The sequence below is a fragment of the Hakea prostrata genome, chromosome 3 (assembly GCF_041222555.1).
Source record: "Hakea prostrata isolate BN-2017 chromosome 3, UWA_Hpros_2, whole genome shotgun sequence".
Lineage (NCBI taxonomy): Eukaryota > Viridiplantae > Streptophyta > Magnoliopsida > Proteales > Proteaceae > Hakea > Hakea prostrata.
In genome coordinates, this window is record NC_142602.1 from 15,703,784 (window position 1) to 15,729,665 (window position 25,882).

Genomic DNA, 25,882 nt, shown 5'->3' on the forward strand with positions numbered 1-25,882 from the left:
TTCAAGAAGGAGTACCTATTAATTAACACGGATAAGATGGATTACAGTTTGACTAGAATTGGGTCCCGTTCTGTATATGTGGTGAAAGGATACAAATATATCATTGCTTTCTATCTTTGTGAGTAGAGTATTTGACTTCCTTTCCTCTCTTTGTGGGATACCTACATGTAGCCACATAACTAATGTTTTTAATCATAGAGCTCTATCTTTTGACATGAATGATTGAATTTTTATTCTTAAAAAAAATGAAAAATTTCAGGGACAACCCAAAATAATTGGCAACAAACACCCAAAATATTTTTTATATTTGCAAAATAGTACATATTGTTAGCAAATTCCGTTAAGTCCTAGTAAGATAATTTCATGATTCTTATATTGCTTTTAATCTCTTGCGACTTTATAATGTTTTCTCCAGTAAAATAAAATTTCGAATTTCATCCTCCATGAATTCATTCTTATTCCGTCATTTTTGTGTGTGTGTGTGTGTGTGTGGTACAAGGGTATTTTATATAAATAAGTAATGGAGATATTACATGCACCATCAACGAGGGTTGGACCCACGACTTTTTCACTAAGAGGAGGTGCTCATTGGTCATTCCCAATCAACCCAATGACCAATCAATTCCTTTAACTGATTAACCTGATGCCAACTTGGTATACTTTTGAAGTGTCTGTATTCTTTAATTGTGTATTCTTTAACAACTAAAGAAGAAGAGAAGAAAAAAAAGAAAAAAAGAAAGAAAAAAGAAAGAGAGAGAGAGAGCTACCTACGGTAACTCAACCGGGTCGCACCTTTGAAGATAGAACCAAATCGAAACCCGACACAATTTAAGACGGTTCAGAAAGCTGAGCAGTAGAAATCGGAAAGAAACAAATGACGTTTCAAACAGTTCTGGTGGTGAGGAACCTGAGCTTTCCGTTTACCAAGCCGCTTGATATTCCGGAATTCAATCATTTCTATACCGTGTGTGTGATTGATGTGGAGTGATGTGGAAGAAACAAAAGACGTTTCGATTTTGATTATGAAACGTATTTACTGTTCGTGAATTAAAATTCACCTTACTCTCCTTTTCTCCTCCCTCTTCAATCTCTTCTCAATGTTTTTTCTTGTGCTCTCTCTCTCAAATCTCTCTCAAATCTAAATTAGAGTTGTCCCTTGCTCCTCGGAAACCAGCATTGTCTCTTATGTAGACCTCTCAATTGTTTTTTTCCCCCATTATCTTCAATTTAATCTTCCCTGGTCATTCTGAGCTGCATTTATGTGGCTTCAGTTCTTCCTCGCCCCTTCTTCCTAGCATTGTTCTGCTGTCATTTGTTTTCGTTTTCTGTTTTTGAATTTTGGGTTCTTCTTAGAGATCTACCATGGAGGAGAGTCGGTTGTGTCAGTGGAGCGTGATTCGGCCTCTGCTTGCCATCGTTCAATGGTGGGGGTTCAATGTTACGGTGATTATCATGAACAAATGGATCTTTGAGGTATTTGTCTGTATTCTAAGATGAGGCTTACTATTTGTAGCTTTATTGAAATGACTACTTTATGCGTTTCCGTTTTATTAGTTGATGTAGCGTGGGTAGATTTTAGTTTTTTATTGCTTGATGGTTGAATTGAATATCTTTTCAGATGGTTTTATCTATCGGAAAATCCTGGATCAGACTTTCTCCTTTTCTGCTGCTTATTTGTTTATCTGTATATTATTGTTCTCTGGAATTTGAATAGATCAATTGACTTCTGTTTGGTAGGAAAATTAATTTACTATCTTGGAATAAAGAAATGAACGTAATTTGACAGATTATCAGATTTAATTACATGTTGCGGGTCTAGACATCTGAAATTAATGCCAGCTGCTTCTACCTCAACAATATATCATATCCACCACAAAAAAAGAAAAAAAGAAAATATCATAAAGCTACTTTGCAGTTCCTGGTTTCTGTTTCATGTGTCTGGATTTTATTGTCTCAAGAATTTTGGGCTACAGTATGGTATTGTTTTAAGACCTTAGCGAACTAATAACTGTCCTATAGGTTATTAAGGTGACTGGTTAAAATTTTTAATCGATGGATCTGACCTCATGCAACATTAGGAGATCCAAACTATTTTGCGACCTATCTGAAGGAATACAAAACTTGATCAAGTTAATGAGCACAGGCTAGAGAGGAAGTTTCTAAGCTTCTTTTGTAACACTCTATCTCTGTTTTATGCTCCTCATTTGTAGATTTCTTGAGCTGTTAACTCTACTCCATTCGATTTGCAAGTGGTAGAATCTGAATGGGGGTGGTCCCCAGCTATGTTTTTCAAGTTTAAAAATTAAATCTGATAAAAATAAAAGGACTCTAGGATAGAGCATTCGGTTTTCTCCACAGCGTCTTTAAATTGCTGGGCAATGCTGGCGGTACTTGGAATTATTTTGTTCCTTAATTACGTTCTAGCATTGTTGATCCATCGAATACATAGGCAATTACCTTCAGGATTTGATATCTTGGATCATTTTTTATGACATAAAGATATTTTTTCGAGGAATATTGAGAATTTTCTGTAATGTAATTGAGTGGGAAATCTGCTCAATCACCATGAAGATCTGTAAGGAGTGTCCAGTGGGTACAAATACCAAAGAAAATTTATTCACCATGACATGCCTATTGTGTCACTTCTCTCTTATCTGGATCTTTAATCCTCAACTTTTCTTTTTAACTTAAGTGTAGATGTTTGTAATTCTAGCGTATGCAGAACCTTATGCATTTTCTGTGTACAGAAATTGGACTTTAAGTATCCACTGTCAGTTTCCTGTATTCACTTCATCTGCTCAGCTGTTGGAGCATTTGTAGTAATCAAGTTACTGAAGGTGAAGCCACTGATAGAAGTTAATCCTGAAGACCGTTGGAGAAGGATATTCCCTATGTCATGTGTATTCTGTATCAACATCGTACTGGGGAACGTGAGCTTACGATATATTCCGGTTTCTTTTATGCAAACTATAAAATCATTCACTCCTGCAACAACAGGTTAGTATGAGATTCTATTTGTATCACTGTTAACCTTAGTGTAGCATTTTCTTGTTGTTGTGAGCTTGTTATTAATGTGTCAACCATTTCTGACTGTGTTTACTTCTATCAGTTTTACTTACTATTAGTGTCTACCATTTCTGATTTATAAATTACCCAAAAGGAAAAAAATTCTCTGTTACACTGTCAGTAGACTCAATAATACAAGTTTGCAGCTCTTGGTCTATGTGCGTAGACTCGATCCCAAATACTTTTATTCTGCCCTTCAGACTGCCAGAAGCAGTACGTGGACTCAGTGACATATGGCAGCTGTATCATCCTCCATCTGACGAATCTCTTGGAGTCCACCACAACAGCCCTATAGGTGGACTCATCAACACCTGCAAGACAACCCACCTTAGGGTATGGATCACTCAGGCCACTCCAACTGTGTGGTTTAGAGGGCATATTTTGGTGGTTGGGATTAGGTATGGCCGTATTGCACGATGCTTTCCACAAAAGATGGACCAACATTGCGTGGCCCTCGGAAGGAGCCATATCTACCTTACCCATTGTACCAACCATAATCAAAACTGACGCTATCATGGGCAATGGAATGTGTGCCATTGCTGATACCCACCATATTCGGAATTCACTAAAGGCACAGACCTCAAGAGTGTCAGACATGCTCTTTTGTCTGCTCTCCTCTCATCTGGTCTAAACTGATGAGGCTGACCTCCTGAGTATCTCTACAATGGATACATGCATTGTGGTTGGCATCATGTGTAGCGTTGTCAAACCGAGTCTCTCTTGTGAACTGGATCGGCTTATTAATGGTCATGATGTTCTATACTCTCCCCCTTCCTCCTGGACCCCAAACTGCAGGTGGATCACTTCAATCATCATCACTAGCGAATCCATCACCATTTGGTGTGTACATTGTCAGTATGTGAATATATGCAGATCTTCCTAATTATATCCAGAACCAGATTAGGACTGAAGTTGGAGTATCTGTGCCCTCGTGACAACAAATCGACATAACGAGGCATAGAATCATCATTATCATATTCCTTCCCTATAGGAGGTACTGATTCTCTGTTACTGAGGCATTGAACTCATCCCTAGTCCTCTTGTCCAACCTTCTTTTGGTAATAGTTTTCGTAGGGCAGCCGTGTGACTTTTGCTCGACTGCAACTCACTAGTTCGAAAGAAAATCTTTTTGGTGCTGAGCTAAACAACACCACTCCTGGTATCAATTAGATTTCCATCCCCACCCTCTCCCATAGATAAAATAAAATGGAGTTCTGATTATGCTTTTAATACAGTTGTTCTGCAGTGGTTGGTTTGGAGGAAATACTTTGACCGACGAATTTGGGCTTCTTTGGTACCCATTGTCGGAGGAATTCTTCTCACCTCAGTTACTGAGGTTAGTTTCAACATATTTGGATTTTGTGCTGCATTATTTGGTTGTCTTGCTACATCCACAAAGACTATACTTGCAGAGTCTCTACTTCATGGGTACAAGTTTGACAGGTACTCTATTTATTCTTTTGGTCTTTTATCTCTTTATTTTTTGGCCACATCTATTCTTCCTACTTCAAACCTGTCCCATTGCTTCTGTCACATAAATAGGCAAACTATTGTTGTTGTTATTGTTTTTGTTATTATTGTTGCTATTATTATTGTGTTCATTTTCTCCATTATCACCTACACTACTTCATGTTGGCTGAAGTAAAAGTAATTCACTTTGCATTGTTGTATTTGACTACTACAATTTACTTTTTAGTAGTATCTCGCTTAAAATTTCTGGGTTGCTCCCTAATCTTTTGTCTATTATACATTTAATAATATCCTTGAAACCATGTATCAAAATCATAGAGATCATGCTTCTGCTGGGGATGATACTAGTAGACTGCAGAAGTTCAAAGAATTTACTAGGGATTTTAACTCTTGTATATGATATCTAGAATAATTTGTTTTTCTATCCTCTAGTTGCATGCCTTCTTCGTCCCCTACAGTGCTCTGCAGCAAAGCAGTGGAATGGTTTGGTGGGTTGATCCAGGCTAATGATTTTTTATACAACAGTGTCGTAGTTTAATAGTCTGACTTGGTCTGATTAAGACTGGTCCTGTTGGCAAAGCTTTTGCCCTCTGTTAGAGGGTGGGGCACTATATATTTAATGTCCTTTTGCAGTGTTGGACATTTAATTGAACTAATTGTGGAGTTCTGAACTTTCACAGCGTTTATATTTTTGGACCAACAGAAAAGTTGATATCAGCTTAAAGAGTGGACGGATTTATTGATTGGAGCATTATATGGTCTCCTAGTTGTATTTGCATATGCCATGTATGGGAATCAGTGGACCCTGTAAGGAACAAATGCTGCTTACTTTTCAAAATTCTTGTTTCTGGTTGTGGCATATATTGTTGTGAATCAAGCAGTCAGACATGCATAATGCAAAACTGACGATACACATGGAGAAAAGGATTGTCGAAAAACAGACTCTGTTCCGTACAACATTTTTTCTTCGTGTTTGTTAATATCCTATTTTTGTTTCACTTCTGCTTTAGTTAATTTCTCTTGATGCAGCCTCTTTATAGACTAATATAAAAATTAAGTAGTGCTTTTGCCCAGGAAAAAAAGAAAAAGAAAAAGAAAAAGTAATAGTAGTGGAATGCATATAAATACAATTGCATGCTTGGTAGGTAATCTGAGTTATCTCTTTTCATTGGTAGGGATTGGACAGAAACGTTCTTGATTTATTAGTTTTCTCTTTGTAGAAAATATGTTCTTGATTGAGATTGGTATATACATGTACTCCTCTGGTGGATTTAAAATCCTATCATGATATATGTCGTAACTCGTCAGATTTTGATCTAGGTTAGATTCTTAAGTGCTCTTAAATAATACTATAGTTTTTTGTTGAACTTACGCCTTATGTCTAAATCTTTTGCTCTGCTTCATTCAGCATCAACACCGTGTACTATATGGCGCCTTTTGCAACTATGATCTTGGCACTACCAGCACTACTACTTGAAGGTTCTGGGGTCATGAATTGGTTTTATACGCATGAGTCTGTTGGTTCATCCCTTTTCATGATATTTAGCTCAGGAGTATTGGCCTTCTGTTTGAACTTTTCGATCTTCTATGTGATTCATTCTACAACTGCTGTCACTTTCAATGTTGCTGGAAATCTCAAGGTAAGGCGAAATATGATGGATCAGATCCTGTGGCTTTCTTTTCTATTCAATCATCCATGATTGTTTACGATTCCCTGTTTTTATGTGTTTTCAGGTTGCAGTGGCTGTTATAATCTCCTGGTTGATATTTCATAATCCAATCCCAGCTTTGAATGCTGTGGGGTGTTCAGTGACACTCCTTGGTTGCACATTCTATGGGTATGTGAGGAATAATCTTTCCCAACAGTCACAAGGAATGCCAAGATCGCCCCGTACTCCTAGGAATCGGATGGAGATGGCTCCTCTTGTAAATGAGAAATTAGATAGAGTTTAGTTGGAGGCATTTGAGGCAATGCTTCTAGTTGGTAAATGGTTGAGAAGGGAAAAAAGAAAGGTGACCTTTTTCATTATGTAAAACTTGCATTAGATTGTGCGTTGCCTTCTATTTACGCAAAGCATGAACAGCCTAGAACTCCAGTCGATAAAGCTTTAGATAAAATCATCACGATATATTTATGAACATGCCCTGTAATTCCATAGGTAAATTCATAATCTTCAGGATTCTGATAAACTAGGATATGAGAACCTTAGCCATTATTTTCGACGGATGGAAGGTTCGACCCCCCGTCAAGGCTTCTAAATCATGTACGAATCATGTACTAGTGCTATTCTTTTATAAGATTTTTGTGGTATTCTTCTAGCAGACTTTTGAGTTAATTATGTGATCATGTATCAACAAAATGTTTTGCCTGATGGTTAAGAGACTGTCAGCTGATTAACTCAGGCATCTATGTGTACTCTTTGAAGTCTAAGTATCACGACAGTTGCTGTTTCTTTGTGTTTGAGACTCATGGTTGATTTGCAAGTAATGATTATTTCCAGTGAATCTGATTGCCCAGATGTGCTGGTTTGGTCATCACAGGCCAGTGAATTCTAACTTATAGCTCACCTTCATGGTTTTGAAAATCTGAATCGTAAGCCAAAATAATCATGTAAGACTTCCTTGAAAACAGAATGTACTGGAGATTGGAGAACAAACATATATCATTGTTCTGGTTGAATTTCTATATAATATCATAAGACTCCTCCGTTATTTCTGCATCTATTTTCTTGCTTTGCCTATGCTCACCATAAAAGTAGGAAGTGAAACCCCAAAGACACAGAGCAAGGGAAATTCCCTTTTCAACTGTGAACTTTTCATGATACAAAACCACAGCTAAGAGCTCTGTCACTGGAAGTAGAGATGCAATTATAATGCCTGTAAGTAATGAAGAGCCATAAAAGATCACTCCAACTGCTCCCAAGTAGAAGCATTGCCAAACAATTGCGGTAACTACTAGCACGGTGAAGTAAATTCCTTGGTGTAAGTCATATTCTCTTGCCTCTCTTGGAATTACCTACAAAACTCATCACAAATTAGAAGATTCCTCTTGGAAGGCATGTATCCATCTTTTTTCTTTTTTTTCTTTACTTTTCCCAGTTTAAGGGAATCTTTCAATTAGGAGTCTATGATTTTCTATCCATGGACCCCACCATCCATGAGGGATGGGACCCACGTCTGGTGCACAATATAGGGGTGGCACCCCACATAAATCTCACCTTCATGAGTTCCAGAACCCACTTTCCATGCACAAGATTCACACCCAATGGTATGTGAGATGCATGTGGGTATGACAGTTCTGAGTGTGGGTATGTTTTTTTTTATTTTTATTTTTTATTTTTTTGGGTAGATCTTAACCAAACCCTTATAGGACAGAGTGTGGATCATCTCCTTGACGATATTGTAACCACAAATAATGAGACTCATAAGTAAAAAATAATAAAACATTTTAAAAATAAACTACGTACATCACCCTAATCTTGTGGGCCCTCTGTAATTTTTGGACAACAGCCACGGGAGAACACAGAGTGCTCCCTGTTAGGGAGACGATCCGAACTCTATAGGACATGGGTGTCACACCTCAGAGCTGAGTTTCATTCCATACCCATGAAAGGTTGAGATCTGTCCCGTCCTATCATTATGTGAATAGCTGATCTAAGACTCCCAAAAGTGGCTCTGGCAGCCATGGAAGGTGAGATGCATAAGTTGTGACAACCCACTAAGAATTTCAAGGTTTGCACAGTGAAAACTCCTAGACTCCATTAATAAAATTGTAGATGAGATCAGAAAGATACCTTAAAGTCATTGTTCAAAATCATCCCTATGGTGCAGAGAGCAGTAGCAAAGATGGACATAACTATCTGCATCTCTATAACTAGAGAATATGTTATAGTCTGCTTTGCTTTCTTGTAAGTTAGTTCAATCAAGGGTAGCACAAAACCATATAACAAAGAAGCTGCAACCATCATAAAGAAACCCAAGTAATACTGAGTGTTTGATTCACCAGCTCTACGATCACCTCCTGCATGTACTCCAAGTACTACTGCTCCAATAATTAATAGAACAACAGAATTTATTGAATAAGCTGTCAGCTTCTGCTTAACTAATAGGAATGAGAAGACAGCAGTGAAGGCTATCTGGGTTGCATAGATAAGAGCAGAGGTGGAAACAGGTAGACGTGAGACACCAAAGGCATAGAAGTAATCAACCAAACCAGTGAGTAACCCTAGAAAGCTACAAGCAGCAAAGAGACCTGGTTTCATGAAGAAAAGCTTTACATGTTCACCTCCCTTACTGCGGCGGCGCCGGTACATGTATGAGATCAAGAGAGGAACAAACAAGGCTGGCCAACCACCTGTTTCTAGCCAACCTGATAACCATATTCTGTTGCCACCATGAAGATAGTAAAGCCTCATCAACAGAGGACCTCCAGCTTCACCAAGGATCAAAAGAGTGATGTTCAGAAAGAGAACTGTTCTCTTCAAGGTTTTGCTCATCATCTTTGATTCCTTGTTTTGGACATGCATGCATTGCCCATCCAGGTGATCTGAATTATTACACTCCATATCTCTCCCTCTCTTTGCAGAAATTAAAAACAAGTATTAATAATGTGTGGGATGAGTGGTTTTATAAGTATTATTAGAAGGTTAGGTGTATTACAACTATCTTTCTTTAAGGTAGATATGCAATAAATTCAAGAAGGGGCCACCTCACATCAGAAGATAGAAAATGAAAAAGAAAAAGAACCAAGAACGAATTCGAGATAACCATGCAGTTAAAATCAAATTTCCCATCCTAAAGAAGCAATGTGAAACACATTCAGAATAGGGAAACCCTAAAATGTTTAAGAGTCATAAAGCCAGGTAAAATATTGTAAGCTTTTATCATCTATTCGAGGAGTTATCTCCACCTAAATACCTTAATGTGTATCTTTTCATCTGTGGATTTCAATTTGTTACTCTTTCGATGATAAGGAAAACCATTGTGAATAACGTCATGAATAATATAAGAACTTATTCTAGAATCGAATTCAGATCCTCTACCCAGACAAGTGTATTTTTCTTTTAGAAGACTAATAAAATAGAATCTCCACTCTTCTCTTAGCCCTCATAATTCTTGTGTTGGATGGAATGAGGAAACATCATACAAGTGGAAAATCTAGAATCTCCAAAATGCATCTACTTGCTAAACTAGGAAACTATTCTTCAGGTTTGAGACAATTATTGTTAGTGGTTAATGTCCCACTACCTTTTAGGAGAAATAGAAAAATAATTTATGTGAAAAATATGTTATTGGTTAATATGAAAGCAGAAATTGTGAAAGAAGTAGTGTGATAAGATACCAAGTCGAATATGGTAAAGCTTCAAACAGGTCCCTGTTAAGTCCTTTTTCAATTGTTAATGGTTGAAGCACTTAGTAGCCATTTGTCTTTTGTTGTAAGGAAAGAAATAATTCATTAGAAATGAAAACTAAAGAAAAGATAAAGAAAATCAATTCAATCAAAGCAAACATTAAACCCACCACCAAACAAAGGAAAATGGAAAATGAGTCATCCACTACTTCCATACGAAATCACCACATAAACCAAAAGCAAAAGCTTATGTCCATGCACTAATTAATCTCACCATAGGACACTTTTTATCCCAAAACCAAAAAAATAATAAAAGAAAAAAAGAAAGAAAAGATAGCATAGAAGTCTAATTAGCATTCTGTCAAATTCGTAGCTTCTTTTCATATATTTTTTCACTTAATTTCTTGGGGTTAATTATTTTTCCCACTTCATGATTTATTTTGATGATTGTCTTTTTCATGGGCCAGAAGCTTCCTAATCCACGACAAGTTAAAAAAAATTTTTGGTAAAGGAATGAATTTATTTAAAAGAAAATCCTCAAAGGAACTTACATCATCAAATTAAAGAGACCAATGATAAAAGTTGGGGGGGGGGGGGGAGGAGTAAGAAAACAAAGTAGCTTGATGTGTGGTTGCATGAGAGGCAAGAAGATCAGCTACACAAAGGCTCCGAGAGTGTGAATGAACAAAATGGATTCAAATTTCGAAATCATCTCTTGAATGTCTTCCATCATATGCTTAATCTTCCAAGGCCGGGTTTTCTCTTTGCTGTTGATGAGATGAATGATGGCTGCATTGTCTCCCTCTATAATCACCTATTTGATATTGTTTGAGAGTGCCACTTGCATAGCTCTTCTAATTATTGCTGCCTTTGCTTGTAAAGTTGTTATATTTCCACCTAGAGAGGCGAAACTAGAAAATATAGTGTTCAAGATGATCATGAGCAATACCTCCAAAACCAGGTTGAAACTTGTTATACCCCCTTCTTTATAGCCGATCCATCTACATTGATTTTAATAGATTATGAAGGTTTTTTTTTTGGGGGGGGGGGGGATGTGGAGCAACCCAATGTATATCATCACAAAATGTTGTGCTTTTCTGTGTTGAGGAGGGTTTGTAAAGCTCAGCATTTAGGGATTGAGCAAGCCACCAGAATTGTGATGGTTTTTTGAATGCTCTATTATGTGCTACATTGTTGAAAGAGGACCAAATGATCCAAAGAGTGAATAGATGTAAGGTGAGAGTTTGACCTTCTTTTGGATTGTTTTTGTCTGAGGAAATCCATTTAGAGATTTTCTCGATCAGATCTAAAGAGTGATTCCACAACAAATGTTAAAGCACCTCGAGACCTGTTTTGCATAAGCACAATTCAGGAAAATATGATTAATATATAGATGGTAGCTCTTATAAGCATATTGAACATTGGTCGTTGATTCTACATACTCTCTCCTTGAGTAGCTTCGGAATGGGCAGCTTATTGTGAATACTCTTCCATATGAAGTAAATAACTCTTGGAGGCAATGGAAGTTGCCAATAGTTTCAACCACAGATGATGATAATTTGAGTTCTCATTTTTAACAAAGAGCCTATAAGCTGAAGCAACAGAGAAGTCCCTGGTAGTTGTCTGATCCCAAATGATTTTGTCAAGCTTGCTTTGTCAATGGTAAAGGGATGCTCAGAATATTCTGTACAAGATCTGGGTTCCACCATTGATGAACTTGATCTTCAATCCAAGTTTAGGTTTCATGATTAATAAAATAAGCCACATCTTTTGTAGCATTCATAGGGAGGTATTGATAGAGGAATCCATTTATTCTCCCAAGGGTTGATGTTTTCACCATTTCCCACTTGATGAAATAAATCATTCATCATAATGCTTCTAACTTTAATGAGGGATTTCCAACCTCATGAGGAATTCTGAGGAGCAGTAGCTTGTAAGAAGCTGCAATTTTTTACATATTTGTTTCTTCATCACTTTGAACCAGATTGAATCTTTCTCATTAATCAATTCCCAAGCTTTTTTAGCTATTAAGACATAGTTGAAAGCTTCAAGATTCTTAATATTAAGGCCACCACATCTTTTGGGTTGGCAAATGGTGTTCCATCCCACTGTGTGAATGTGACTATTCTCCCCATTAGACCAGAAAAATCTCCTGTTAGCAAGCTCTAGATCATAAAGTACTGTTTTTTTTAGGAAGAAGGAAACATGACATGTAGTGACTTGCCATTGCTTGAGTCACAGATTGAATTAGAACTATTTTCCAAAAAAGGATAAATGCAACTTAGATTTGGAGGTTTTTTCATAGTTACAAATAAATTTCTGATACATTTCAATAGAACAATGAGACATTATCTTGATCTGTCATCATATATCCAAAGAGGGTCTATTTTACCAGTGTTCACAGGTGGGTCCCCTTCTATTCTAAATGTCTGATATAGAAAATGTAAAAAATAATGATATCTTGATCTAGATTTTAGAACAACAACTTTGCTAGAGGTTGTATTTGTCAAAAATTCTGATCCAAATCAATCATCTCATGAATCCATCCAAATCCTTGGTACTAAAAAATATAAAAATTCAAGAGCAAATCTTGTATTTGTAATAAGTAAATATTTATTGATTACTTAAACATCATTGCAAATATTTATTCAGTTTCAAGAATCCATCAAGAGCAAGTAACAGAAGTTCCATCAGTGAGATGAAGGGTGCAATTCTTTGGAGCCAAGCAGCAGTTGCATTTTGGAGAGAGCTTCTCATCACCAGAAGAAGTGCAAGTCATGTAATCCACATCCAAGCAATATTGTGGACATACTTTCATGCTTCTACGACTCTCTCCCATCATCACAATCCCTGCTTCAGGAAATTAAATCAAAATGTTAAAATATCAGATAAGTCAACAACTGATCCAAAAGAGTTTGGATCTTTTATTTGCAGGGCAAAGACTCAGATCCTCTCATAGCTTCTCACCATATATTTATAACGGAAGTTCATCTCTAAGCACAAGGTGGATCAGAAATAGATGGATCCATATTCTCTCTACCCAGGTGGGCATCCCCATGCCCCCACATTCTCAAAGGGCATGACACAAGCCTGCACACGGGCAAGCCCAATTGTGAAGGGGAGGGGGGGAGATGGGAGGACAGGCAGTTGGGTGAAGAGGATCTGAGTGCAAAATAGCCCCCCTCCTCCCTTAAACGCTGGGTGAATGAGTTTGAAGGGAGCACGATCCTCTGCTCTTGTGGGTAGAGGATCTCAACTCAACTGAAGGTCTATTTTGTGCAGAACCAGCCTTCATGAAAGGTCTTGTAACATGGTCTACCTTCATACTTGTAAATATCCGGACCAGAAGCCCATTCTAAGTTTGGGCTTGCCAAGCTTGAACACTCAGTCCATTTAAAAATCTAAGAAACCTACCCATATATGGATGCTTTGAAGCATGATGTTCAAATAAGGATCAATTTCCAGCTAAATGCATAGATGTTAAAAGAAGAGGTAAGAAATACACACACCAGAGAGGAGGAGGAGAACCATGATTGTAACTCTTGTTGCAGCAGAAGCAGCCATGCTTTATCTCTTGCTGATGTTGTTATCTGAAGTGGAGGTGAAGCTTAAGGGTCTGCTATTTATAGCTTAGAAGAAGAAAAAAAAAATATATCTTTCATTGATTGGTAAAAGAAGATGGCCCTATGTGAACAGGGATGTGCAAATGTAAGGCCGTGCCATTTGACTTGGACTAAAATTGTTGAATGATAAAGCCATTGAATCAAAGTTAGGAATACGGATATCAAGAGTCTGAATGAATCCACCTATCCAGTTGGGTATAGATAGGGACAAGAATAGGACTCATCTCGAAGAATGGAAACCAGATCTATTTTCAGATAAATCAAATCTACTCACCTATACAATGACATATGAATGTACCCTGTATATTCAAGAAATAATAATGGGATAAGCATGGAAGCCAGATCTATTGTTTTTCTTTTTTTTTTGGTAAAGAACACTTCATTCATGAACCAAAAAAAATACACAGACCCACAAAAGAAAGAAAAAATATAACAGATAGATGCATGAAAATACAAGGTTCGGTCTGAACCAATGAGCATAAATTGATCGAGGCTGTCGTACATGCAATAGACAGGGTTATCCAGACTAAGGGATGGGTCAAGCCCTATATACCCTTAGAACGAAAGTTGTAACAAATACAGCAACAAGTAAACAGCAACACCCACATAGGGGGAGACATACCACAAATGTGGAAATTTATACGCCACAAAGGAGGACACAAAACATGCTAGATCTATTGTTAGATAGTTCAAATCTATACTTAGCTATACAATGACATATGAACCATGTATATTCAAGAAATAGTAGTTGGATAAGAATCAAAATTTCCAACTTTCCATTATCTAGGTGCACCAATAGATTTTTTTTGTTACGGATATTACAATGGACCACCCGATCTCTTGTGAGTGGTTTGATGATGACGAAAGAAAGTTAAACAAGTCTCATGATCTTATAAACTGACGTATAATGTGCCACAATCTTTGTTTGGGACTTCTTTGACTTTTATTTATTTATTATGATTTTAAGAAAATTTTGAAGGCTTAGTAGCCTAAGCCCTTTTTTTTTTTTTTGTTGGAGGGTTAAGAACAAAGATTTTGCTTCACAGTAATTTCGCACGACTCTTCAGCCCGAAGGGTGTAGTTGTCAGATCGTGATTTGGGTCGAGAATTTTTATCTCAACCGTTGAAAAAGATAAAGATTTTGCTCTGGATCAACATCTCTATCTCTGACCACTACAATAATTTCGCACGACTCTTTAGCCCGAAGGGTGTAGTTGTCAGATCGTGATTTGGGTCGAGATTTTTTATTTCAACCGTTGAAAAAGATAAAGATTTTGCTCTAGATCAACATCTCTATCTCTGACCACTACAATAATTTCGCACGACTCTTCAGCCCGAAGGGTATCGTGTAGTTGTCAGATCGTGATTTGGGTCGAGATTTTTTATCTCAACCGTTGAAAAAGATAAAGATTTTGCTCTAGATCAACATCTCTATCTCTGACCACTACAATTCCTACTATAATCCTATGTAAAATGAAGCTAGATCCAAATCTGAACTCTTTATTATAAAAAATTTAAAAAAAAAAATAAATCTGAACCTGAGATAGCTAAATCTCTCTTATTCATCAAAAGAATTTTTTTTCTTCTTTTCAACCAGATGATTTGAGGGAAAACATCCTCCCCTGCGTACATCTCTTTGCTGTGCACAGCAGTGCACTTTTGTACCAAATGATTGGCTAAGAAAGCAAAATAAGTACAAGACTAATGAGGATTTTAAAATTTTAAAATTAAGCTTTTAATATCAGCTTTTGATTTGGTGCAAAAGTGCACCCTCTTAATATTCAGATTAGTAAAGCTTCTTTGGTTACTTGAGAAATCTCAAAAATTTAGGTATTTCAAATTTATGGAGTCATGTTCATAAAATTAATTAAGGATGAAATTTATGAATTTCAATTTACGTTTTTTAGTGTATAAATGTCACACAACCAAGTTGGTAAAAATCTTCTATAAGTGTGAATCCTGAAATTTGAAATCTCCGGATTCAAGTAATTTTCCCAAAACATTTTCCCTCTTGTGAAATGTCACTCTGTTATCGATATTTCTTTGGCTCCTCACCACCATGAACTGCACCATTTGTCCATCGAACAGACGGGCAGAACCTCTTGGGCTTCAAGAGTCCTGTTAAGGAACGCAAGCGAGAGGGAGATATTTTGCTATGTTCCTCACTTCTCCCTCCAAGTCTTTTGGCCATGGCAACAAGTCCAGAAGCTGCAGTTTTCGCCTTGACCACTACATTCCTGTATTCACAAGACATGTAGCCCTTCCTGGCCTGTTATTAATTTACGTCGAAAGCCGGCGATGCCCGTCACCTGTTCGATGAAAAGCTTCTTCAAGGTCAAGGACATCCATAGTTATTCGTCTCCAAAGTCTCCTAATACCCCTCTTGCTGCCACCACATCGACCAACGTACACCACTAACTTCCACGGCCTCTGCTACCTCGTGGGCCACTGCATCAACACTGATCAAATCATCCCGGTCCGAGTATCTCACCTTCGTCCACTCCAACTTCTGTGAATATAGCAAGCTCGGCTCTTACGCCATGATCGGTTTTCCCTCTACTTACCCAGTTCGTTTCGTGGACCTAGGAGAGTTCCAGTCCAAATACTCGATTATTATAATCGGTGACAATTTCGGATGTGGGTCATCATGGGGGCACGCCTTTGTCGCGAGTATCTTCTTCAGGAATTCAGTTGCTTCGCTCCAGGGGAGGTTTATCCATTGGAATCAGAGGTTAGGTTGTGTACCGAATGCTCAACTAGGGACGTGGTCAACACTGAATGCCGGTTAATTAATCACGGCTGGGAAGGAGTACAAGTCGAAGTCTACAAGATGCTGGACCTGTTATTGAAGCTTGAAGGATTTTAGGGCTTCGCCAGGCTTGTGCTGTGCTCCAAGTTACCGCTCAAGATCTCAAGTAGTTAGTTGCTGGCTACTATATATGAAATATTAGTGGCACCGTATCCACATGTCCAAACTTTTGGAGTAACGACAAGGGCTTGATCTTCGACCTGATATAATATCGATATAATTTATTATTTTTTGTGTTCTGATTTTTATGGTTTTCTTCTTACTATTCCTTGTTTTCCTCTCTTGGTCATTTCCTCAAGATTATCTGTTGTTTTATGTCTGGGGAAAGAGGGCATGTGAGGTGTCAGTGCTAAGGTTGAAGGTGCCTTAGACTAAACACAAGGATAGAACGAAGAATAAGTGAGGCGTGAGTGGTTAGAAGCAGATAAGGATATTTATAGAAGTTAGGCTTCAAAATGGATTGATTAGAAAATCAGACTCTTGTACTAACTGCATTTAGTTCAGAGAAGGATGGCTTTAGTTGCATTAAAATGAATGTGGTAAAAGAGTAAAGATGGCTTAAATTTTATGGGTTGAATAAAGAATCAAGTTTATATAATCAACCCCATTTAGTTCAGAGGAGGAGGGCTAAGTTGAGTTGAATTGAATTCAGAAGAGGGTAAAATCTTAAGCTGGAGCTATTGACCAACTTTCCTTGTCCAAAAGTAATTGTTCAAATGTAAAAAGAAAAGTGTCTGGCAATGACCCCTACACCAAAACAAGCAGAGAGCAATGAAACTAACACACTACCTCCTGGTAGATGCTTGTGTGGGTTCCGTTGGGATCTGACTAGCACAGTGACCATGCAGCCAGGCAACAATCTCCCTCTCTTGTTTTAAATACACAGTGATGGCTATACAGCCATTAATCTTATTTACTTGCATCAATGAATGTTAGGATCATGAACATAGGAGTTATGGATGGTATGATGAGAGATTTTGCAATAAGGTAAAATGGTTGATTATGGTAAATCCCCCTTGGAAGGCACATCAGGATGATCAATATTCTTGGATGAATTGGTTAAGGAGATGAACATATTGCTTGAATATGAATGCCAGACCCTCTGTTTCTTTAGGTACCTACACGTCCTTGCTATCCTTCCATATGTGTTTATATTGTGATTTGGTTTCTAGTTATTGAGATTCAGTTGAATCAATTGTTTGCTAGCAGGGTTTGGAGTAACAAGAGTCTCAGATTCATCAATGTGTAAGCAGTGATGGTGGATTCAAGCCGTTTTCTTTCAAAACCCTTGGATTGAGATCCTTGTCTTACCCTTGTATTGGTATTAACTACACTTTGTCCTTCTAGTTCGTATGTGGGTTCTCCAGCTTTAAATATTTCAGGCTTATGTTTTGAACGACAAAGTGTAGTTGTTGCACTTTATTTTGCTTGAGTAGCAATAAAATGAGATGATTTCTGTCAGACATGCTTCGATTTTTGGGCTATAAACAGAATATGATGCCTATAATTGTAATCATCCATATATATTGGAACACGTCAAATTTCTCATCCCAGTTCTTTTATTATTCTGTTCTGTTGTCATAGAGAACGTGAGACCTTCAACAATGAAAAGCACCACCAAATTATCACTGAAATCTTGAGGCTTCATGGATAGAAGGTAAGTGAAACCCAATCTATACAAAAATGACACATTATCTCACATCACGGGGTTAAATCCCAAAACAAACAGAATTTTGGTAAATGTTTTAGATTTTTGTTTGAAAGTAATTTCATCTCCCTTCAATTTTTGTTTTTGGGTGAATAATAATATATTGAGCAAATTGCACTGGCACCCCAAAATGGAGGCCTTAAAGCCACGACACCCCACTTTATGTTTAAAAAACACATAGGTCCTATTCTGTTAGAAGGGTTATTACTTGGTTAATCATATTTTTGCAAAGACTATCATACCCTTGACTTATTATTCAAGAAATCTATTTTCATTTATCAAAAAAAAAAAAAAAAACTAACTTTATGGACGATTGGGAGTTCAACCGTTTCACTTCTTCTTCTTCTTCTTTTTCTTTTATTTTATTTTATTTTTTTCTTCAGATTTTAGTAAGGTCATTTTTGGAATTACAAAAAAATTAACAGTGGGTTAACAGTTTCACTAACAGAATGGACTAGTGTGTTTATTGAATTGGGGTATCAGTGCTTTTTAAACATAAAATGGGGTGTCAGTGCTTTAAGGCCTCCATTTTGGGGTGCCAATGCAATTTGCTCTAATATATTATAAACAGTCCAAACAGGATACAGCAAGGGAGGGTGGGGGAGAGCACTAGGCTTATCAATGCGCAACAACATTGAGTCTCCAACTACTGATGCACAAGAAGAGAAACTCAAGAGCTTTCCGAATCGCTCAGGATAGCGACATTTGGAGGTCCATCTTCGGAAATATGGTAGAAGCACGCAGCAAAAAGGAGCTTCCTAACTGTATCAACAATAGAGGAACCACCAATGGAGGAGGATATTTGGCAACACCTGCGAATGGTTAAGGGCGTCTGGATCCAATAGCGGCAAGGCTCGAGTCCATATGGGCTTTGAGAATGGGCAGGTGAAAAGAAGCGGAAAGAGTCTTCGATATCCGGACAAAAGATGCAAAGGAGAGGCTTAGATGGACAGGCTAATGAAAAAGGATTGGGTGGGTAGACAATGGAATAAAGGTCCTTGTATTTTCTTCCCTTCAAATTGAATATTGAAAATTTTATCCAAAAAGAAAATTGAATGTCTAATAATCAATATAAATATTGGGTGTATCACATTCATACCAATTATGAGAGATCATGTGATGGACTGAAAGTTGTTCCATATTATGTAGTAATGGACATGGTGGGCTTTTACCCCCCAAAAAAAATGACATGGTGGGCCAATTAAAAAGTGATACTCTAATCTACTTAACTAGCTAAAAAGCCCTGTAGTTAATGTGAGAGAGAACTTTTAAACTCATGAAACCAAGAGATCAAATTAAGAACCCTATCGACAACTCAATTATACAACTGGGGTAGTTGATAGCTAGGCTTTTCTATTCAGTCATTCACAATCACAGCACTTGATCAATTGCAGATTTGTCAGTTCAAGTTTTTTTTTCCTTCTGGTTCTCCTGTTGAGCTGGGTTCAAGATCAACTACTCCAAAACTGAAGGGAGTGACTAGATTTCCCAAGATATATAGAGGTAACATCAGGAGCCCTCCCTTTCTTATGGGATTCACAGTGCACTTGTTTTAAAGCTGACACCATAACCCAGAAGAGAAAAAGGGTAAAAGTGTTAGGTTTCAGAACCAATTGGGAATGTCGACCACTTAATTCTAGAGCAGAACGCACTAGTAAGTTTGCTAAGGCCGACACACTAGAAAGCCATTAAGGATAGCTTACAAGTAGTGGATGGATTTTTTTGCTAAGGAAATAGTGGATGGATGAACTACTTATTAAGAGGCATATATCTAAAGAAGCTTTGACAAAGGATGAGAGAAAGATGATCTTTTAAGAAAATTCCTTATCTAAGAAACGCCCCGTGTGCACTCTGAGAGAGATACACAGAGAGAGAGAGCAAAGGCAGGCCAACAAGGTGACCTCTTAAAGAGGTTCCTTCACTTGCCATTCATGTAAAGATACCCAGAACACACACACACACAGAAAACGAACATATGCTATGTCATTAGAAAACAATAGAGAGACCCTTCTTCCCCAAAATAAAAATCACAGGCTTTCTCTTCAAAGGATCTGTCCTCGTGGAGTTGGAGACACAGAGAGAAAGAGAGAGACAGAATTTCAAGTCGAATATAATGTTCAGTAAGGTAGGGTAGTGTACAAAAGCACTCTTTTCCATGTGAAGACGAGGGAGGTTCATATGGAATTCTTTTCCTGCTAACCAATCTCATTACTTTAAAGCTCAAATACACATTAGAGCAAGGGAGGAAGAATAAAGATGAAATAGTAACATAAATAAATAATAAGAAAAAGAATAGGAGCTTTATTCTTTCTCCTATAAAACATGTCCATGCATGCATGCAAGCATGCTTACAATATCTTTTACTGTACATCACATAAAGCATTACCCATTATATTATATATCAAGAACCATCATCCTCTCATCTTCTTCTCTGTTTTGCTTTCTTCTTTTCTTGCTATATCCGATCACAGCATCAGTGACAGAATCGGCCTGGTCCAGATTTCTGGTTGGGTTTATTTAGTTCAGACTGAACTTTACACAAGGAGCTTCATCGGATAAATATAAAAATAGAAAGCCATTATGATCACAAAACCTTTGGAGCCCTTGTTTCTGCCCTAATCAAGTGATCACATGACTTGTCATAGCTCTCGTAATTCCACCCAAATCAAAAGTAAGGTTTGAACACTCAATATTTTGGACCTGATTGGGTGTCTATGCTTTCAACCGATCCAAGAAAATTTATAGAAATTTCCTCTATCGCAGCAGATCTCTTGTGTCATGATTTTGTGGGACATACCAGACAATATGATGAATGCTACCTTTTCTGGGTTGTCATCCTTGATACAGATGAACCCTAATTATTTTTCAGTCACTCACTGAGAAAGTTGAGAGTATAGATTGAGTATTTGTAGTTGATGAAAAGGGCTTGTTAATCATATCATGCAAAGTGAAGGGTGACTTTAATAATTTTATTAAAGGCTTGAGGGCATTTCTGTAATTGGGCTAAAGAGAGAAATCACTTTAGTTAAATTTTCTAGTCCCCACTCCTAAACTTTAAATTTCTGTTATCCAACGGCTTTTTCTAATTTGCAATTCTTGATTTTAAAAATCTTCTTTGCCTCCTCCCCTTTTTTCTGCTTTTTCTCGAGCTTGGCTTAAAGAAACCCAAGATTATAGATAATAGCAAGACCACTTATAGCAGGACTTTCAAAGTTTCTCTTCTCCTCTTCTTCTTCTTCTGCTTACTCCTCACCATTTTTAGCAAAAGAGAAAAGGAGAGGTTCTCCTTCTTTCGTGAATGTGAAGCTTTGTCTTTGATTATGCTTGATCCACTCAACCCATGAAATTTCTGTGGTTCTTCTTCCTTTATTACCTTCCTTTTCTGATAAATCCTTACTCAGTGGAACAGAGGTACACTTCCATCTCAACAAATTCCTCAGTACCCAGGTGCTGAAATACTTCTTGTTTTTGATAAATCTTTACTCACTAAAACAGTGAAACTACTCATTTCAACAGATTCCCATACCCAAGTGCTGCTCCTGTTTCTTCACCTTGGTTTTGTTCCCCACCCACCATCAAAATGCCTTCCCCAATTGTTATGCTACTGTTGATGTCACTTTTGGTTACTTGTGCTTCTGCTGCTGCTCTAATCAGTGATGCTCTAGTCTTAGCTTCACTCAAGCAAGGTTTTGAGTTCCCCAATCCAGCCTTGAGCAATTGGGATGTCTCAAATTCAAGTTCAGTATGCCAGTGGGCTGGAATCCAATGCGCTAACGACCGAGTTTTTGCTGTTGATTTAACAGACCTTAATCTCTGTGGCTCTGTTTCACCATTAATTTCCAGTCTCAGTCAGCTGGTTAACCTCTCTCTTTCTGGAAACAACTTCACAGGCAGCATTGAGATTGTGAATTTAACCAGTCTTCGGTGGCTGAACATCTCCAACAATCAGTTCAGTGGTGGGTTGAATTGGGACTTCTCTAGTCTAGCAAACTTGGAGGTGTTTGATGCATATAACAACAACTTCACTGCTCCACTCCCACTGGGGATTCTGACATTGGAGAAACTTAGGTATCTTGACCTTGGTGGGAACTTCTTCTTCGGGGATATCCCACCGGGCTATGCAAATTTGATCAAATTGGAGTACTTGTCACTAGAAGGAAACGATCTCCATGGCAAGATTCCAGGTGAGTTGGGCAATCTTATAAATTTGAAACAGCTTTATTTGGGCTATTACAATGTTTTTGAAGGAGGCATTCCTGTGGAACTTGGCAGTTTGATTAACTTGGTCCACTTAGATCTCTCAAGTTGTGGACTGGATGGGAAAATTCCTCATCAGTTGGGGAATCTAAAGTCACTCAACACTCTTTTTCTCCATACCAACCTCTTATCAGGTTCAATTCCGAAACACTTAGGCAATCTGACAGACTTGATAAATCTTGATCTTTCAAACAATGGCCTTAGAGGAGAGATCCCAATTGAGCTGGTGAATCTCAAAGAGCTTAGGCTTTTAAACCTGTTCATGAACAAGTTACATGGGTCTATCCCAGATTTCATTGCTGACTTGCCGAATTTGGATACTCTTGCTCTGTGGATGAACAATTTCACAGGAGTGATCCCCGAGAAACTTGGCCAAAATGGTAAACTGCAAATGCTTGATCTTTCCTCAAATAAGCTCACCGGTATGATCCCTCAAAGCTTGTGTTCTGGTAATCAGCTGAAGACATTGATTCTGCTTAAGAATTTTCTCTTTGGACCAATCCCAGAGGGTTTAGGTAGGTGCTGGAGCCTTGTGAGAGTAAGATTGGGGCATAACTATTTGAATGGTAGCATTCCTGAAGGCTTCATTTACTTGCCAGAGCTCAACTTAGTGGAGCTCCACAACAACTTTCTTTCTGGAAATCTAATGGAGAATAGCAACAGGAGCTCAAAGCCAGTGAAACTGGCTGAGTTGAACCTATCAAACAATCTCCTTTCAGGGTCTTTACCATGGTCAATATCAAATTTGTCTTCTGTTGAAATCCTTTTGCTTAGTGGAAATCAATTCTCTAGCCAGATCCCACCTTCAATTGGTGAACTTCATCAGGTCCTTAAGCTTGATCTCAGCCGAAACTCGCTTTCTGATAATATTCCACCGGAGATTGGAAACTGTTCCCAACTCACCTATCTAGACATGAGCCAGAACAACCTTTCTGGCATCATCCCACCTGAGATTTCCAATATCAGAATTCTGAATTACTTAAATTTGTCAAGGAACCACCTCACTCAGACAATACCCAAGTCAATTGGGACAATGAAGAGCCTAACTGCTGTTGATTTCTCTTTCAATGATCTCACTGGTGAGCTGCCAGAATCTGGCCAGTTCGCATTCTTCAATTCCTCATCTTTCACAGGCAATCCCCTACTCTGTGGCCCTGTCCTTAACAATCCCTGCAATTTCACCACATTTATGATCCGAACCAAAAAAGCTCCAGGGGATTTCAAGCTCATTTTCGCTCTTGGGCTAATGATCTGCTCACTTATCTTCACCTCTGCGGCAATTATAAAGGCCATATCAGTCAAGACTCGCAATTCCCATGCATGGAAGATGACAGCATTCCAGAAGGTTGGATTTACTGTGACAGACGTGGTGTCATGCATGAAGGATTGTAATTTGATCGGACGAGGAGGAGCTGGTATTGTGTACATTGGAAAGATGCCTAATGGGGAGGAAATTGCCATAAAGAAGTTGCTCGGATTCGGTAACAGCAACCATGATCATGGTTTTAAAGCTGAGATCCTCACACTAGGCAATATTCGACACCGGAATATTGTAAGGTTGTTGGCTTTCTGTTCGAATTCAGAGACAAATTTGTTGGTTTATGAGTATATGAAAAATGGAAGCTTGGGAGAAGCTCTACATGGGAAGAAAAGTGGTCTCTTGGGATGGAGTTTGAGATATAAGATAGCCATTGAAGCTGCAAAGGGACTCTGTTATCTTCACCATGACTGTTCTCCTCTTATTGTTCATAGAGATGTGAAGTCCAATAACATTCTCTTGAATTCAAGCTTTGAAGCTCATGTTGCAGATTTTGGGCTTGCCAAGTTCCTGGAAGACAGTGGTGCCTCGGAGTCCATGTCAGCAATTGCAGGTTCCTATGGCTACATTGCACCTGGTATGCACTTCTCTGCCTCAAAATCCACTCTGTTCTTTGAGTTTTTGAGTTATCCATGCATCGCTGCCACTCTGTTTTTCAAATTTTCCTTCTCTCATGAGAGAAAACTGCCAGAACATAAAAGATAGGGTGACAGGGTGGCCGGGTGGATAGGATTTGGACTCAGTTAATACATAAAGAATGAATTGAGAATTTCTATGGCAGAAATCCAATCCGAGTCAATGCTGACACACACCGATTTAGTATTGTTCTTTGTTAAAGTAACCCACTATGCACGCTTATTTTTGCCATTGAGATTAGGACCCTCTCATTTACTAGCCACTAGACCATTTATATCTAGAGGCACCAGGTCATATGGTCATTTTCATAAACAAAAATAAAATGGAAAACCATATGGTCTTACAAATGATTAAAATATATTTTTCTAAGAGAAAAAGGATATTCTTTGGAGTTTGTGCAGATTCTTTTTTGGGAAATGATATCTCAATAAGATTCTTCTATTGGGATCAGAAATTCAGATTATGGATTCTTCAGTTTCTCATTTCATTTTTCTGGTCCCCCTACCCCACCATGTCTCTCTAGCTTCTAGGGCATTTAAATTTCTTTTCTTGAATTTCTAGGTACTATCACTTTTTTTTTTTTTTAAACAACTTTTGTGATACTCAGAAACCTAGGTAGTATAAAAAATGATTTGACTAAATAATTAATTTTAGAATTCTTATCCTTCCTAGGTTTTTAGGCAATAGAACATGGTTGCCATTTGAGGCTCACTTTATCTCAAATTTTGTTTTTTTTTCGTTTTTTAACTTATTATATTTTGTTTTTTCTTGACAATGCAGAGTATGCTTATACCCTTAAGGTGGACGAGAAGAGTGATGTGTACAGTTATGGAGTAGTCCTCTTGGAACTCATGACTAGTCGTCGGCCGGTTGGTGATTTTGGAGACGGTGTGGATATCGTACAATGGGTAAAGCAATCCACAAAATGCAATAAAGAAAATGTTACTCAAATCATCGATCCAAGATTAATCGACGTTCCACAAGACGAAGCAATGCACATTTTCTTTGTGGCCATGCTATGCATCCAAGAGAACAGCGTCGAAAGGCCAACAATGAGAGAAGTAGTTCAAATGCTATCAGAGTTCCCAAGCCATAATCGAAACCAGTCTTCATCTTCTCAGCTGCAACTCACGAATCACGAAAAAGAAAGAGATTCCTCTCACTTTCCACCTGATCTCTTGATATAAGCAACGCTTATTTCAAGGTCTCAAAGATTAATTTGATGGATTATGTTGCCCTATAAAGTGGCTTGATTTTTTTCATAGCCTTAAAATGTGCAGAGATTTTTCTAATCATTTTTTATCTCCCTCTTGGAAACTGTTCAACCAAAAAAATATCTATTTGTGGGTTTTGGATTCTAATAAATATCAAAATAATGAACAAGGATAAGGTTTTTCCTTAGTGCCACACACTTAAAAAAAAAAAAAAAAAGAGAGAGAAAGAAATTCAGTGTTCTTCATAGTAGAGCCAGCCCTAATTTTAGGGGCAGACCCAACTCCATCTTGCTCTTCAATTTTGTCATCCAAGCCCACTAGCGGCCCAGGACTCCAAGTAAAGACCGAGTACAAGAAGTCTGTGGGAGGCCCAATCTCCAAACCCATAAATTTTCAGTGCTTGATTCATGATTTTCTTTTCATAACTAAGA

The 25,882-nt window shown here is 37.9% G+C and overlaps 4 protein-coding genes and 1 pseudogene across 4 annotated transcripts; 3 read left to right on the forward strand and 2 right to left on the reverse strand.

Annotated features, from left to right (window-relative positions):
- Positions 1-870: 870 nt before the first annotated feature.
- Positions 871-7,006, forward strand: LOC149021154 (UDP-galactose transporter 1-like). The gene is made up of 5 exons (XM_089149414.1): positions 871-1,473; positions 2,748-2,997; positions 4,302-4,509; positions 5,945-6,176; positions 6,271-7,006. The coding sequence occupies exons 1-5, from the start codon at positions 1,363-1,365 to the stop codon at positions 6,487-6,489; spliced, it is 1,020 nt and encodes a 339-aa protein (XP_089005540.1). The 5' UTR covers positions 871-1,362; the 3' UTR covers positions 6,490-7,006.
- A 118-nt stretch (positions 7,007-7,124) lies between these two features.
- On the reverse strand, positions 7,125-9,144 carry LOC149021155 (purine permease 3-like). Its single transcript, XM_089149413.1, has 2 exons — positions 8,331-9,144; positions 7,125-7,552 (listed from the first exon to the last, which is right to left on the reverse strand). The coding sequence occupies exons 1-2, from the start codon at positions 9,099-9,101 to the stop codon at positions 7,220-7,222; spliced, it is 1,104 nt and encodes a 367-aa protein (XP_089005539.1). The 5' UTR covers positions 9,102-9,144; the 3' UTR covers positions 7,125-7,219.
- A 3,036-nt stretch (positions 9,145-12,180) lies between these two features.
- On the reverse strand, positions 12,181-13,473 carry LOC149021156 (serine-type endopeptidase inhibitor). Its single transcript, XM_089147060.1, has 2 exons — positions 13,396-13,473; positions 12,181-12,736 (listed from the first exon to the last, which is right to left on the reverse strand). The coding sequence occupies exons 1-2, from the start codon at positions 13,448-13,450 to the stop codon at positions 12,552-12,554; spliced, it is 240 nt and encodes a 79-aa protein (XP_089003186.1). The 5' UTR covers positions 13,451-13,473; the 3' UTR covers positions 12,181-12,551.
- Positions 13,474-15,433: 1,960 nt separating this feature from the next.
- Positions 15,434-16,560, forward strand: LOC149021157 (3-isopropylmalate dehydratase small subunit 1 pseudogene; annotated as a pseudogene).
- A 4,645-nt stretch (positions 16,561-21,205) lies between these two features.
- On the forward strand, positions 21,206-25,600 carry LOC149021158 (uncharacterized). The gene is made up of 2 exons (XM_089149415.1): positions 21,206-24,178; positions 25,018-25,600. Exons 1-2 carry the CDS (start codon positions 21,607-21,609, stop codon positions 25,422-25,424), a joined length of 2,979 nt encoding a protein of 992 aa, XP_089005541.1. The 5' UTR covers positions 21,206-21,606; the 3' UTR covers positions 25,425-25,600.
- Positions 25,601-25,882: the final 282 nt, after the last annotated feature.

Bases quoted from the DNA above. Each gene is read 5' to 3' on its own strand.
- LOC149021156 (XM_089147060.1), bottom strand. From the start codon at position 13,450: ATGGCTGCTTCTGCTGCAACAAGAGTTACAATCATGGTTCTCCTCCTC. The intron at 12,737-13,395 runs GTGTGTGTATTT...TTCCTGAAGCAG, and splicing joins GGTTCTCCTCCTCCTCTCTG to GGATTGTGATGATGGGAGAG.
- LOC149021154 (XM_089149414.1), top strand. From the start codon at position 1,363: ATGGAGGAGAGTCGGTTGTGTCAGTGGAGCGTGATTCGGCCTCTGCTT. The intron at 1,474-2,747 runs GTATTTGTCTGT...TTCTGTGTACAG, and splicing joins TGAACAAATGGATCTTTGAG to AAATTGGACTTTAAGTATCC. The intron at 2,998-4,301 runs GTTAGTATGAGA...CTTTTAATACAG, and splicing joins ATTCACTCCTGCAACAACAG to TTGTTCTGCAGTGGTTGGTT.
- LOC149021158 (XM_089149415.1), top strand. From the start codon at position 21,607: ATGCCTTCCCCAATTGTTATGCTACTGTTGATGTCACTTTTGGTTACT. The intron at 24,179-25,017 runs GTATGCACTTCT...TTGACAATGCAG, and splicing joins CTATGGCTACATTGCACCTG to AGTATGCTTATACCCTTAAG.
- LOC149021155 (XM_089149413.1), bottom strand. From the start codon at position 9,101: ATGGAGTGTAATAATTCAGATCACCTGGATGGGCAATGCATGCATGTC. The intron at 7,553-8,330 runs GTATCTTTCTGA...TGAGTTTTGTAG, and splicing joins TTTTGAACAATGACTTTAAG to GTAATTCCAAGAGAGGCAAG.